At 44.6% G+C, this 12858-nt stretch overlaps 1 protein-coding gene and 1 non-coding gene across 7 annotated transcripts in view; one reads left to right on the top strand and one right to left on the bottom strand.

Moving 5' to 3' along the window:
* Nucleotides 1-12858, bottom strand: part of RALY (RALY heterogeneous nuclear ribonucleoprotein) — a 148872-nt gene that overhangs the window by 7536 nt on the left and 128478 nt on the right. For all 6 annotated transcript variants that reach the window (XM_041732287.1, XM_041732285.1, XM_041732288.1 and 3 more), the window contains one exon: nucleotides 59-323. In XM_041732287.1, the coding sequence (XP_041588221.1) occupies nucleotides 59-314 (256 nt within the window). In that variant the 5' untranslated portion in view covers nucleotides 315-323. The remainder of the gene's footprint in view (nucleotides 1-58; nucleotides 324-12858) is intronic.
* LOC121478472 lies at nucleotides 6713-6818 on the top strand. Its single transcript, XR_005984481.1, has one exon. It is a non-coding gene; the product is annotated as a U6 spliceosomal RNA (small nuclear RNA).

The following is a 12858-nucleotide window of genomic DNA, read 5'->3' on the forward strand; positions in this document are numbered from 1 at the left end:
TGAAGGCTGGAACCTGCTCAGAAAAATACTAGAAGCAGGGCCAAGGAGAGACACTTACCCAGAGTCTGCCCGGCCAGCACCCGCCCATTCTCTCCCAGCACAGCTGCCCGGGCATGACGCTCGTTGGCATACTGCACAAAGGCATAGCCTTTGTGCACAGAACAGCCGGCCACACGGCCATACTTGGAGAAGATGGTCTCCACATCTGACTTCTTCACCACAGCTGTGTTGAGGTTTCCGATGAAGACCCGAGAGTTGATAGACTTGGGGTCATTCTTGTTGGTTACATTGCTTGTCTGGATCTTCAAGGACATGGTGGCCACCTGAAGAGAGAGAGCCACCATGAGAGAGAAGCTGGGTCCCCCAGATGGGCTTAAGGGCTATCCATGGCCCACATCCTGGCTAAACTGGATTGCTTTGTGCCCTGCTACACATTCACCCCCACAGTATCCAGCCTCTCCATTTTACATCTTGCTGGGCTGCTGACCTCATGGCCAGGTGCTTTATACACGTTCCCTCATTTGGTACTGATATGATAAGCAGAACCAGGACATTTCACAAGGGAAAAAATGCACATTCAGAGGCCACAGTGCTAATGAGCAACAGAGTTATAATTTGAACTCTGGTTGGCTTGAGTCTAATTATTTTAACCCCATTCCTTCTTTAATGTTTATCTGAAACGTTACCCCATGCAGGATCTAAATTTGAAGACCTTCCACTGTTTTTCTTCTGTTCTTTCCATGTAGAAGAAGGCAAAGAAGTCACGTGGGAACTGCAACTAGTATCAACTAGAACAATGACCACATTATGAAAATTGCTTGGGTCTGATCCAGACATCAACCTAGCCTTTTGGCTTTCTTTACTGGTACCAGCTATTTTTAAAAAGGTGTGCTAAACAAGCCTCACTGAGCACTCTCTGCCGGCTAGGGATGGCATGCAATATTGAATAATCACAAGACCCTCTAAACACTACTATTGTTCATATTTTACCAGAAACAGACCCCAATAAGTTCTTCAACTTGACAGGAATGAGCACTCAAACTCAGGTCAGTTGGTCCTTACACACCCCCTTTTTTCCCCAGCTTTATCACTCTCCTTTCCCAGAGCTAAAGCCAATGTAATAGTTAAGTCAGCATATTTTACCTAAGAATTGTTTTTAATAAATTAATTTTTTAGAATTACTCATTTTTATACTGACTCAAATTTTACTGTTTGCTTAGAGAGCATAATATATCTACCCTTTGCTCTCTACACTCTGGCAATGTCTTTTACCCCAAGGGGCTGTACAAATCTCTCCTACCCCAGCCCCTTTTGTAACTCCCTTTTGTAACACTATTTCAATACCCTGCCGTAGAGCTATTACAGAAGGTGCTAAAGACCCTAAGCAGTATGTATAAAAACTCTCATCAGCCTAGGTTAATAGTAAACACTTGCCTACTAACCTAATATTTTTGGGCGGAGGGAGCTTCTTTTCAGGGAATTAGAGCAGAGTGGAGGATAAGCTGGGAAAGGCATATCTTTTGTTCCGCCAGGTAAGAGACTCTTCTTCAATCCCTCCAACCTGGAAAAGGGCATCTTCTGACCAGCAGGTGGCACTGATCACAAAGAAACTAAAAGCTGGGGCCTGAGAGTAATTGCAGAGGAAGAAACCCACTCCTATGGTGGGCTTGCAGTAGCTCCACAGATATACTGGGGGCAAGTGTGCACCATCCTAGGTTAAAAAAAGGGGGGGTGCTGAGAGGGTATTGCTATTGATGAAAGAGTTGGTGCTAAGCTTTGGAAAGGGCCTAGAAGGGACAAACTCTTTGTTAACTCAGTTTACTTTTGTATCCAATCATTTGTCAAGCAGTATGGAACACAAAAGATATCACACCCATGAAAACACTTAATACTGTCCATGAGCAACAGAAAATGCTCAATGAATATGGGTTCCCCTGAGCCCTCCATTCCTCACAGTCCTCTCAGATAATCCCCCTATCTAGATGACAAGCCATTCAAAAGCTAATTCCTTAGCCATCCATGGACATTAAAAAAAGTTTGTGGGGCTTCTCCATGGGCATCAGATAACTCTCCTGGTTGGTTCAGCTCAGAGCCATGAAGTTTTGGCTCAGGGAGGGGCTACCTACTTCGGCTGAAGGGAACCAACCACTGGCCTGGGATGCAGACCAAGACAAAAAGGGGGGGGTGGGGATGATGGTTCAGACCTGTTGAGGACTACTAGGCTCTGCCACTGACCTGGCAGGGACATGATAGATGCTGGGTTCCCTCAGATCTCTGGCTGGAGCCTCTAAAACCACTGAGCAGGAAGCATTTGTTGAGCAATCTCTGGTGATACAGCAGAATCAGCACTCACTCCTTGGCTGGTGAGTAAAGTTCTTCAAAGTTTGGCCATACCCAGTCTTTTCTCTCATCACTTGGGGTTTAGGACAATGCACACAGGACTTTGTAAATGGTGAAGCTCTTTATAGGATCTAATATTACTCAGACTGGTTGAACTTCTTGTTAACACTGCCATTGGTGAGACCCATTCTAAATGAAGGTCAAGGTCAGACTGGAGCACATTCTGAACAATGCCCAGAAAAGGTAGTCAGAAGCCACATCACACAAAGGCTAATACAGAGAAGCGACCAGGGGAAATGTATGCCTATGGCCATTCTCGGTGAGGCATTCGCAGGGCCATGAAGAAATGTCCACCTGAAGCATGAAGCATGCTCCAGCACCAACTCCTCCCTATACTCCCTATCTAATCAGCCCCTCAATCACTTTCAAGGCCCGTACATTCATCCTAAGGGCAGTCTGTGCTGCTACTGTGTGTACTCCCTAAGCCCAAAGGGATAGTTATTGTAGAGTATGGAAAGGCTTCTGTGTTTAAATGCATTTTATGAGACTCCTGAAAGTGAGGGATCAAGTTAGGGGTAGGAAATGAAAAGTGTGCCCAGGCTAGCTCTTCTGGAACTGCTAGGTTCAAGTACAGAATCCCAAAGAGTCAAGAATTCTAAATTCAGACATGGTCTTCCAGGTTGTTATGAACCTAAAAATTTGTTAGCTTCACTTTATAACCTTCAAATAGTTAGACATATGGTATGTGAGTCTCCATCTGTACTCTTTGTTCTGCCCTGCTAATGTCAGAGGCAAGCCTGATGAAGCCTGGGACACAATAAGTACCCAATGAATATTAAGAGATATGAGGGAGGAAGCAGTGAGAATAATATCCCAGGAGCATAGCCCTACTTTGGGGGGGTGGGCAGGGTGAACACCACTGGGGGCTGAGGTCCCAGGCACCACAGAAGACTAGAATCTCTAACCCAAACACCCCTTCTGCCCCCCATAGACCAACCATTCCCAATTCAATCTTCCCCAAACAATTCATTTTTGGTTTTTGCAGGTTTCCCCCTGGCTTAGAGTAGGAGCCCTAGAAAATATTGACATCCTATTCAGCAGAAGCTGCTTGACTTGATAAGCTATTTCCCCCTGGGCCAAGCTCTGCCTCACAGATTAGCTGTGTAATTGAGAGCAAGGTGTCTGCAGCCCCTAGAGGCCCCATGCTTAGCAATGAACCAAGGAGAGGTGGGTAGAGGAACTGTTCTTGGTGGGAGGAAGGGGGAGGAGAAAGAACCAGACTTATTTCCAGAGATTTCTGCAATGTCGGATTAGCAGAGACTTCAGTGAACATGGAGTTTATATGTCCTCACTCTCAGGAACAGAGGACAATGGACTTGGCCACAATGCTCCAGCCCACGAGTAGCAGGGCCAAGAACCCCATGAGTCCTCCAAGTCTAGGGTTCTTATATTCCATTTTTCCTTTTGGGCTGGTGAGAGACAAGCCCTCGGGACAGTGCGGGGCTGGGAGGGGGTAATCCAGACATGATATTTTTGAGGAAAACTAGGGGACTAGCTCCCAAGTGTCTTCACCTTTACCTGCTGGAGAAACAATTGCTGCATAAAAGGGGGCCCCTAAAGCTAATTAAAACCCACCAGTGACACAGGCTTTGAAATGCTTTGAAATGCAATTTACAGCTCGAAAGGATGGGCTTATTTCTCCAAGCTAATAAGAATGAGGAAATTTGGCAAAAACAAATCATTTTTCCCAGTTGAAACATTTCAGATGGAATCCAAGAGCCAAGCCTGAACATGTGGTAAAGTGACAGGGCTTTCTAAAGGTAGAAAAATCCTAAGACATGACCAGCCCTGAACTCTGGGTAAATGAGACCCCCAGAGAACTATCAAGGGAAAAAGAGCCTCTAATTATTCAGTGTCAGACTTTACATACCCCAACTTATTTAATCTTTTGTTTTTAAGTTTTTTTATTATTATTATTTATTTATTCATGATAGAGAGAAAGAGGCAGAGAGAAGCAGGCTCCATGCCGGGAGCCCGACACGGGACTCGATCCCGGAGCCCCAGGATTGCACCCTGGGCCAAAGGCAGGCGTGAAACCACTAAGCCACCCAGGGATCCCCACCCCAACTTATTTAATTCTCACAACAGCCCTGTGCAGAGGTATTTTAAATAGGGGAATAAAGACTCAGAGAGGCTACGTTATTGGTTGGTTAATACAGCAAAGCCAGAACTCAGATCTGTTCAACTCCATAAAGCCTATTCACAGAGATGCCTTGGGTACTGAATGCCAAGGTGACAGAATGTGTCATCCCAAGTCAATGACAGCCTCTTCTTGGTCATTGCCCCTTCCCCTTTCTACTACAATGTTTGCACAGGATTTTAGTGAACAAAACCAGTTTATATCCTTGATCCTGACATTATCAGTCTGATAATGAAAAGCTGAGGATCAGCAAAGGTAAGTGGCTTACTTAAGGCCATTCAGCCTAGTAAAGGGGAGTAGCTAGGGGACTTGAATCCAGGCTTCTACACACCACTGTTTCAGCAACTGTCCCAAGCCTCTGACTCTGCCATGTCAGCCCTTATGCCCTCCCAACCATAGCTATCGGGATCAAGTCTATCTTCAGCACAACCTCTGACACACTTGCCCTCAGAATGCCTACTGCTCCAACTCCATAGTTCCTCCCTGGTACTGAATCTCTTCTTCTTAAAACACTAATTTCAAAAGAAGAGCTGCTGCTCTTGGTCCTGATGCCCCGCAATGCTATGTAGGGCCTCTGTCTAGGCCAATCCCGCTGAGCACCTCTGGCCTTATTCTCCAGTGTACAGATGAGGAGCACACCAGCTTGTGGTCAGATCTCTGCCCTTAGATAACCCTGGAGATACTGGGCGGTTTTGAAGGAAAATAGCTATCAGTGATGGCAAGGCTATTTCTGGACAAAGCCAAGCAATTAGACTGATCAGTGCCCAGGGCTTCCTTGGTCCAGAGGCTCCTGGTTAACAGGCGGCCAAGGATGACAGAACATCTATTAATCTCATTAAACTCACCAGGCCCCAGCTCATTAGCATTGTCCAAATGATCATTACTGGCCAGACAGGACTAATTTCCTAAGGAATGCTCTTAAGTTCCTGACAATTCCCACTCACATGAGAAACCCCACCTCCCAATATGTGAATACTGAGGTCTCCTAGGAGTGTAAGGAGTACGGACTACAGGTTCAGGAGGCTTGATCTTGGTTCTGATGTGTGACCTGCAACAAGTTACACAGTTTATCTGAGCCTTATCACCTTATTCTGAGAAGAGAAATAATCTTTGCCTAATTACCTTTCAGATCTGATACAAAATCAAATAGGCTAATCATTGTTTAAGTGCTCTGCTGCATCTGTAACATACTATAAAAGGATAGAGGATTATAGATATTATTACCCAACTCCTATCCCCTTCACTCACTCAACAAACATTTCTTAAGTATTCCCCTCTGTGCTGGCACTGTGGAGATTCTGGGAACAAGTGCTCACAGGCCTTGTCTTCTACTTGCTTTGACCTGTTTCTTAACTATTTCCTAACAATAAAGGGAAAAATTCACCAAAAATATAAGTATGATATATAAACTTAGAATATGCCCCTTAAACTCACTAAGCTTCAGATTCCTCAATTGCAAAATGGGAATTATACCAATCCCAGAATTATTAGAAATAACAGGTATAAAGTGCCTGGTATAATGACTAGGACCAGTCATTCTTACATACAAGAAACTCAAATGCCCTGGGCCTATGAAAACAGATGTATCTAGCCCAGCACTCTAGATCATCCACATTCCAGCCCTATATTCTTTACCCCTGTCATTTCCCAGTGCTCCATACTCTGCCTAAGAATAGAGGAGTCAGGAGCAGAGGGCCTACACACACTCTCTCCCTTGTCCTAGTGTCTGGAACCAAACCTAGAAATTTAATAAAGATCCCCCCAGCCTATGCCTGATTTGACAGGTACTACTATAAGGAGCTAGGAGAGGAAAGAACATTAGCTGGGAGAGGTGTCAAGCCTTCTGAGCCAGTGACTCACTCCTCAGCTATACCATGAAATTCTATTTCTATAACACTGTTATCAGCATCTGATAGGCCCTGAGGGGAGGCCCCAAAGCAGAGGCAGGGCTGGGGCCTCAGTCACCTTTCCCCACAGTGTAGTTTGGGTATATACCTTATCTTCCCTGTATCTTGCACCCTAACTCTACCCCTGATTGTGGCCTTAGGCTGAGGCTAGCATCTGTAACAAGCAGCCCTTCTAGCTATGAGGGGAAAGGCAGCAAGGACTGAGTAGGTACAACTTTGGCCCTATAATCCCCAATACTAAATTACATTTAGGGACCTAAAAATTGGGCTTGCTTCGGCAGCACAAATACTAAAACTAGAAAGATACAGTGAAGATTAGCATGGCCCCTGCACAAGATGACACACAAATTTGTGAAGTGTTCCATGTTTTTAAGAAAACAAAAAATAAAATAAAAATAATTGTCAACCTCTTTATTTTTGTCAAAGGAAACCATCCAAACACACATTCAATTATAGTTATAGCTATCCAAATACTCACTGGGCCAACTCATTCATCCAGCAATTGGTCTGGTACTTGATTCTCAAGGAACTCCCAGTACATCAAGAGGACATCCACCATGACTACAAAGCACTTGTGCCTGGGCTGGTGTCCACAGTCCCAGAAGTTGCCCAAAGCATTCCAGGATATTAGAATGGGAAGGAGCATTACAGAAGGCTCCACAAAAAAAAAAAGAGTATGTTTAAGTCGAATTCCTACCAGGCGATGATGTAGGGAGAGAGGTCATGCCTGGCAGGAAGGACTGTGGTACAATGCACAAAACATACCCTTCTCCTTTGTTCCCTGCTCTACCCTCCCTCCTGCAAGTATATGCACAGTAGGGCTGGAAAAAAAATGTCTCAAGATAAAAGAATTTCTTCAGTGCTGCCTCTTCTCTTGATAGCTACATACTAATTCTTATCCTGAGGAAGAAAAAAAGGGAACACAGTTCAATATGCAGAAGCTTTGTACCAGGCACTGTGTTGGAAGCTTTATAAGACTTATCTTTCACAATCCTGACCACAACCCAATGAGGTTAAGTACTATCATCTTCACTCTTCAGATGAAGAAACTGAGGCTCAGAGAGAGCTTAAATAATTTTGTCCACAGTAACATTAAATGGCATGACTAGGATAAAAAGACCCTAAGCTTATCTGGTTCTAAAGGCCGTGCTCTTCTACTCCACTAGATTGTTCCCACTGACCTCCCCTCTTCCCACAGAAAGACTGATTCTGGCTTTGCTGCTGATGTGCCACACGACCTCAGGCTCTGGAGCATGTGACCATAAAGAGCTCTTTCAGGGTTAACCATGTGACTGTGATAATCATTACCAACACTTACTGAGCACTTACTACTGCACTCAGTCTTCTGCTGTGGGGCAGGTGATGGTATGTATTGTCCTCACTTCACATATGAGGAGCCTAAGGGTGGGAGCTTAGTCAGGCAAGCCAGGAAATGGCAGAGTTGCAATCAATTTGAGACCAGAGCTAGTGCTCTGGCCCAAAATGGCTTCCATGCTAAGCACACCCTGTACCAGCCAGGAGGTCAGCTTCTAACACTTTCTAATCCTTTGGGCATAAATGCATGGGGTCTTGCTGAGGGCATTCTCTCACATCCAAGAGCCAATAAGCACTTGCTGTGAGCTTGGAGGATGGCCCTCCCTCCCCCTTCCTATACCTTAAGGGGCCGGCTCCTCACAGTGATAATGTGGCAAGATTAGTCACTGCTTGCTGTTGGTTGATTATAGCTATTCTTTTCTGTAAATGAAGTTTAAAAGTCATCAAAGGGTCTGTCAGCTGTGACTTATGAGCCTCTTTCCCGCAGGGAAGTCAGGCAGTGACAAATGCCCCTCTCATTCTGCCATCCATTATGAGTCGGAAGGTGCCATGTTCCAATTATTGGAGACCCCGATGGAGCTCATGGAAAACCCTGTTCCAAGCTGTGGCCATTATTCAGGCCTGGCAGCACTGTGCCGGCAGGGTTACCCTAGGTCCAGACCCCACCGGGTAAGAATGGAATAAGAGCAGGTTTCTGATTTTGTGAGCCAGCCCTTACCATCCCTTACGTGTGTTATCTCTGGTGGATTTGTCCTACACGTATTTCACAAACCAGTAAAAACAAAGGCACCATGAGGGCTGCCCCAAAGTACCCAGGATTAAGACTGCCTAAACAAACAGACATGAGGAAATAAGGTCATGCTGCCATGTGGAGAAGGTGAATATGATGCTCAGGAGAACAGAAGATAAGATACTTAGGATGTTCAAAGAAGGTAGTGACTGAAAGGGCCCTTACAGATCATCTAGTGTGATCATCTGCCTCAGTACTCAATACTCATTATGGCACATCCTGTCCAGCTAAATGCTGAGGAACCAAAGATGAATGAAATATAGGCCCTGTTACTGAAGGTAGATGAGATAATTAAGGTCTGAAGAAGTGACTTGCCCAAGGTCACAAAAATAAGTTAGGATCAGTGATGGAATGAGAAAGCAGGTCTCCAGAACTCTTGTGAAGTAGAAAAAGTAGAGAGACAAGGAGCTCTCTTGTGTGCCAGGTTCTTCATGCAGAAAATGGCATAATAGTTAAGAATGCAAGCTCCTGGCGCACCTAGCTGGCTCAGAGGAGCTCTTGACCTTGGGTCATGAGTTTTGAGTCCCATGTGGGGTGTAGAGACTATTTTTTAAAAAACAAATTTTTTTTTTGAGAGAGAAAGAGCACATGTGCACACGCACAAGCTGGGGAGAGAGGCAGAGGGAGAAGCAGACTTCCTGTTGAGCAGGCAGCCTGATTCAGGGCTCCATCCCAGGACCTATGGATCATGACCCAAGCCGAAGGCAGACACAACAACTGAGACCATCCAGGCACCCCTTAAATAAATTTTTTAAAAACTTAAAAATATATATATAAATAAAATAAAAGAGTACCAGCTTCTATTCAAATCCCACCTACACACTTACTAGAGGTTTGACTTCTGGCAAGTGCCTTAACTTAACCAAGTCTCAGAAAAATGGGGATTCAGAGCTGTGGTGAGGCTTAAATAGGATAATACTAGTTATGATAACAGGCACATATTAAGTATTTCAAAATATTATTTATCATCAAGTAATTCCTGAAACAACCCTTTGAGGTAGGTATTATTAATCTCATTTTACAGACAAGAAAACCAAAGCAAGAAATAAGTTTATTCCATTTCTTTCAAGTCCTTTAGCCCAATTCTTTTAGACTCTGGTGTTAGACCAATTAACAAAAACTATCCTAAATCTTTTTCCTTTTTGCTTCTTTCAAGAAAGAGAGAACAGGATAAGTAGGCCAAGGATAGGAAGTTCAAGGACTTGCCACTCAACACTTTAGGAAGTGATATATCTACTCTAGGTCATGCTAGATCCTGCAAGGAACAATGATCCAGGCTGAGACTGCAACAATCTTCCTGAGGCCTGGGCATCTGAGAGGAGGGTATATTCCTGAAGAGGCTGGTATTCCTGGACCCTCTCTCCTTGACATTGGACGACATTAGGAAACTAGCCAGGAAGTTGTAAGTTTCGCAGTCTTGTCTCATGGTTGCTTACAGTAGTCTTCCCTATCCTAGGGAGTTTCTTAAAAGTAAGGTGGACAGAAATATCAGAAAGGGAGACAGAACATGAGAGACTCGTAACTCTGGGAAACGAACTAAGGGGGGTGGAAGGGGAGGTGGGCGGGGGGTGGGGGTGACTGGGTGACCGGCACTGAGGGGAGTACTTGATGGGATGAGCACTGGGTGTTATTCTATATGCTGGCAAATTGAACACCAATAAAAAATAAATCAATATAAAAAAAAAGTAAGGTGGACAGATTGATTCTCGAATAATACAGTATACCCAAGAGCGTGACTGGCTGAAGCAGATGAGCAGCCAAGACATAACAGTGCACTTGAATCTTCCAGGTGCACAGCCAAATTATCACTGTACAAAATTTTACATTCTAATTGAGCCTATGAGGTGCTATCTTTCCAAAGTAGAGTGGGTCATATGATACAGCATAGAGAGGAGTATAATCTGCTGTGAGAAGAGGCCTGTCACCAAGCAGGAGCCGAAGCCTACATGTTTATTCCCACATAAGAGGCCATGTAATCAGGTCAGGAGAGCAGCCTCTGAGGCCAAAATGCCTTCACTCTGTCACTGAACTAGCTGTGTGACATGACCTTTGGGTAGTGTCTTAAGTTCTTAATGCTTCAGTTACCTTATCTGTAAAATGGGCACAGCAATAAATATCTCTGGGGCTGCTAGAGTATAAAATTTAATTCAATTCATGTGTTAAGATCAGTGTCTGGTACATTACAAAGTATGTAAATACTAGCTACTGCTGCCACTATTGTTATTGCTGGAAACTGCAAGAACTTTTCCTTAGGAGTATCAAAGGGAAGGTGGTGAATCCTGCTGTAATAATGTCACCCAGAACTGAATTGTGATGAAGGAAAGAACACTAGAACTGTGGATACAATAATCTCTTCAAGTGTGTCACCAAAATTCTAGTATTTGGAAATGTGTCTTGAACATAAAAGGAATCACAAGAGTAGGCACTTATTAAGTGTTGAATAAGGGGCGCCTGGATCGCACAGCTGACTAAGCACCCAACTCTGATTTCGGCTCAGGTCATGATCTCAGCGTCCTAGGATCGAGCCCGAAGGTGGGCTCCACGCTCAGCACAGTCTGCTTGAGATTCTCTCATACTCCTGCTCATTCTCTCACTCTCTAATAAATAAATCTTTAAAAAACAAAAAGTGTTGTATGAACAAATGAGTATCTAGAGTAAAGCAGTACCCTACAAGAGAAAACAACTTGAGAAGGGGGTCAAGAAGACGCCCTTTCCTAAGTACAATTTCCAAAAGGCCTCTCTGTACCTGAAGGATCCAGAAGGCAGGCTGGGCTTCTCTTCTGGGCAATGGGGACCCAGGGCCCAATACTGCAAGAAACCTTTGTTTGCTGCTCACTGTTCTGTGTCTCTGACATGACCTCCACATCCTGTGGCTAGTCTATTCTGAACAAGGCAGCAGAAGGCTGTGCCATTGTGGTGCAGATATCCCCATTTTCCAGACTATCTTAGAAGAAATAAGGGACTCTGAGGGACACAGAGAGGGAGGCCTAACCTCTCTCAAGAGTGAGCTTGCCCTAAATTACAATAGCAATAGGGGATTACTAGCTTTGGATTTCTGCTCGCCTGTGGAGCCCTGGGTCCTAAATTCCACCTCTACTAGCTGTATGAACTTGGGAAGGCACTTCACTTCTTTGAGGTTCAAGGTTCTCCATCTCTAACATGGGTTAAAAAAAAAAAAATCCCTCTCTGTCCACTTGCAATGCAGGCTGTTGTGAGGGTCAAAGAGATAATAATACATGGGAGTATACTCTTTTACACGAGATATGCTTCATAAATATGGAAGGAAAGTTGCCTGGATGGACTGCTGTTGCAGGTCTTCCTAGACAGAGGCACCTGGGCAGGAAACCAGTTGGCTGGAAGTAGGCGGTGGATGGTGCACAACTTGGCAACACAGCCAAGCACTGTGCCCCTCGGGTGTAAGGGCAGTTGATTAAAATCCTTTCATGTGGAATCAACATTTTGCTCATTACAATAATTTTTCTCCTTGAAAATACATGAATGCTACCCCTCACGGCCCCACAAAAGCTTGATCCTGCAGAGAGCATATGCATTGACATATATGTTTTTCTAATTTCCTACATTCAGACCTCTCTCCAGAGTGCCGATCTAAACATATCTTAGAGCTCACTCAAGGCATGACCCTACAGTACCATATGTTTGGCCCAAAGGGGACCACTGAGAATGATGTCACAGTCATAGCCACTCTGCCTTTGTCCCCCTGGTAACAAATTAACTCCACAAACATTATGAAGCATCTGTCTCTTGAGTGATGAAGCATGTTCCTGCCACCTCCTGTTTAAGACTCTTAAGATTTGAGTCCAACTCCTTTAATGGGGCTTAGAAGCCCCTTCATGAGTTAAAGCTATCAAATCCATACACAACAATACTCTAAGGGGTTGTAAGTCACACTCACTTTACCAATCAGTGAACCCCAGTTCAGACAGGCAAGTTGCCCATGGTCATACAGTGAGCAAGTTGACATGAACTGGGTTCTTCTGAAGGACTGGATATCAGACTCCAAAGTACTGAATCGAGTTTGAAACCACCTTTTAGGGGATCCTTGGGTGGCTCAGCGGTTTGGTGTCTGCCTTCGGCCCAGGGCCTGATCCTGGAGTCCCGGGATTGAGTCCCACATCGGATTCCCTGCATGGAGCCTGCTTCTCCCTCTGCCTGTGTCTCTGCCTCTCTCTCTGTGTCTCTCAGGAATAAATGAATAAAATATTAAAAAAAAAAAAAAAAAGAAACCACCTTTTCTTGGACAAGACTATATGAGACAGGTGTGGGGACGGAGCATCATCTGGTTCAGG

The sequence above is a fragment of the Vulpes lagopus genome, chromosome 18, assembly GCF_018345385.1.
Source record: "Vulpes lagopus strain Blue_001 chromosome 18, ASM1834538v1, whole genome shotgun sequence".
In the NCBI taxonomy this organism is placed as follows: Eukaryota; Metazoa; Chordata; class Mammalia; order Carnivora; family Canidae; genus Vulpes; species Vulpes lagopus.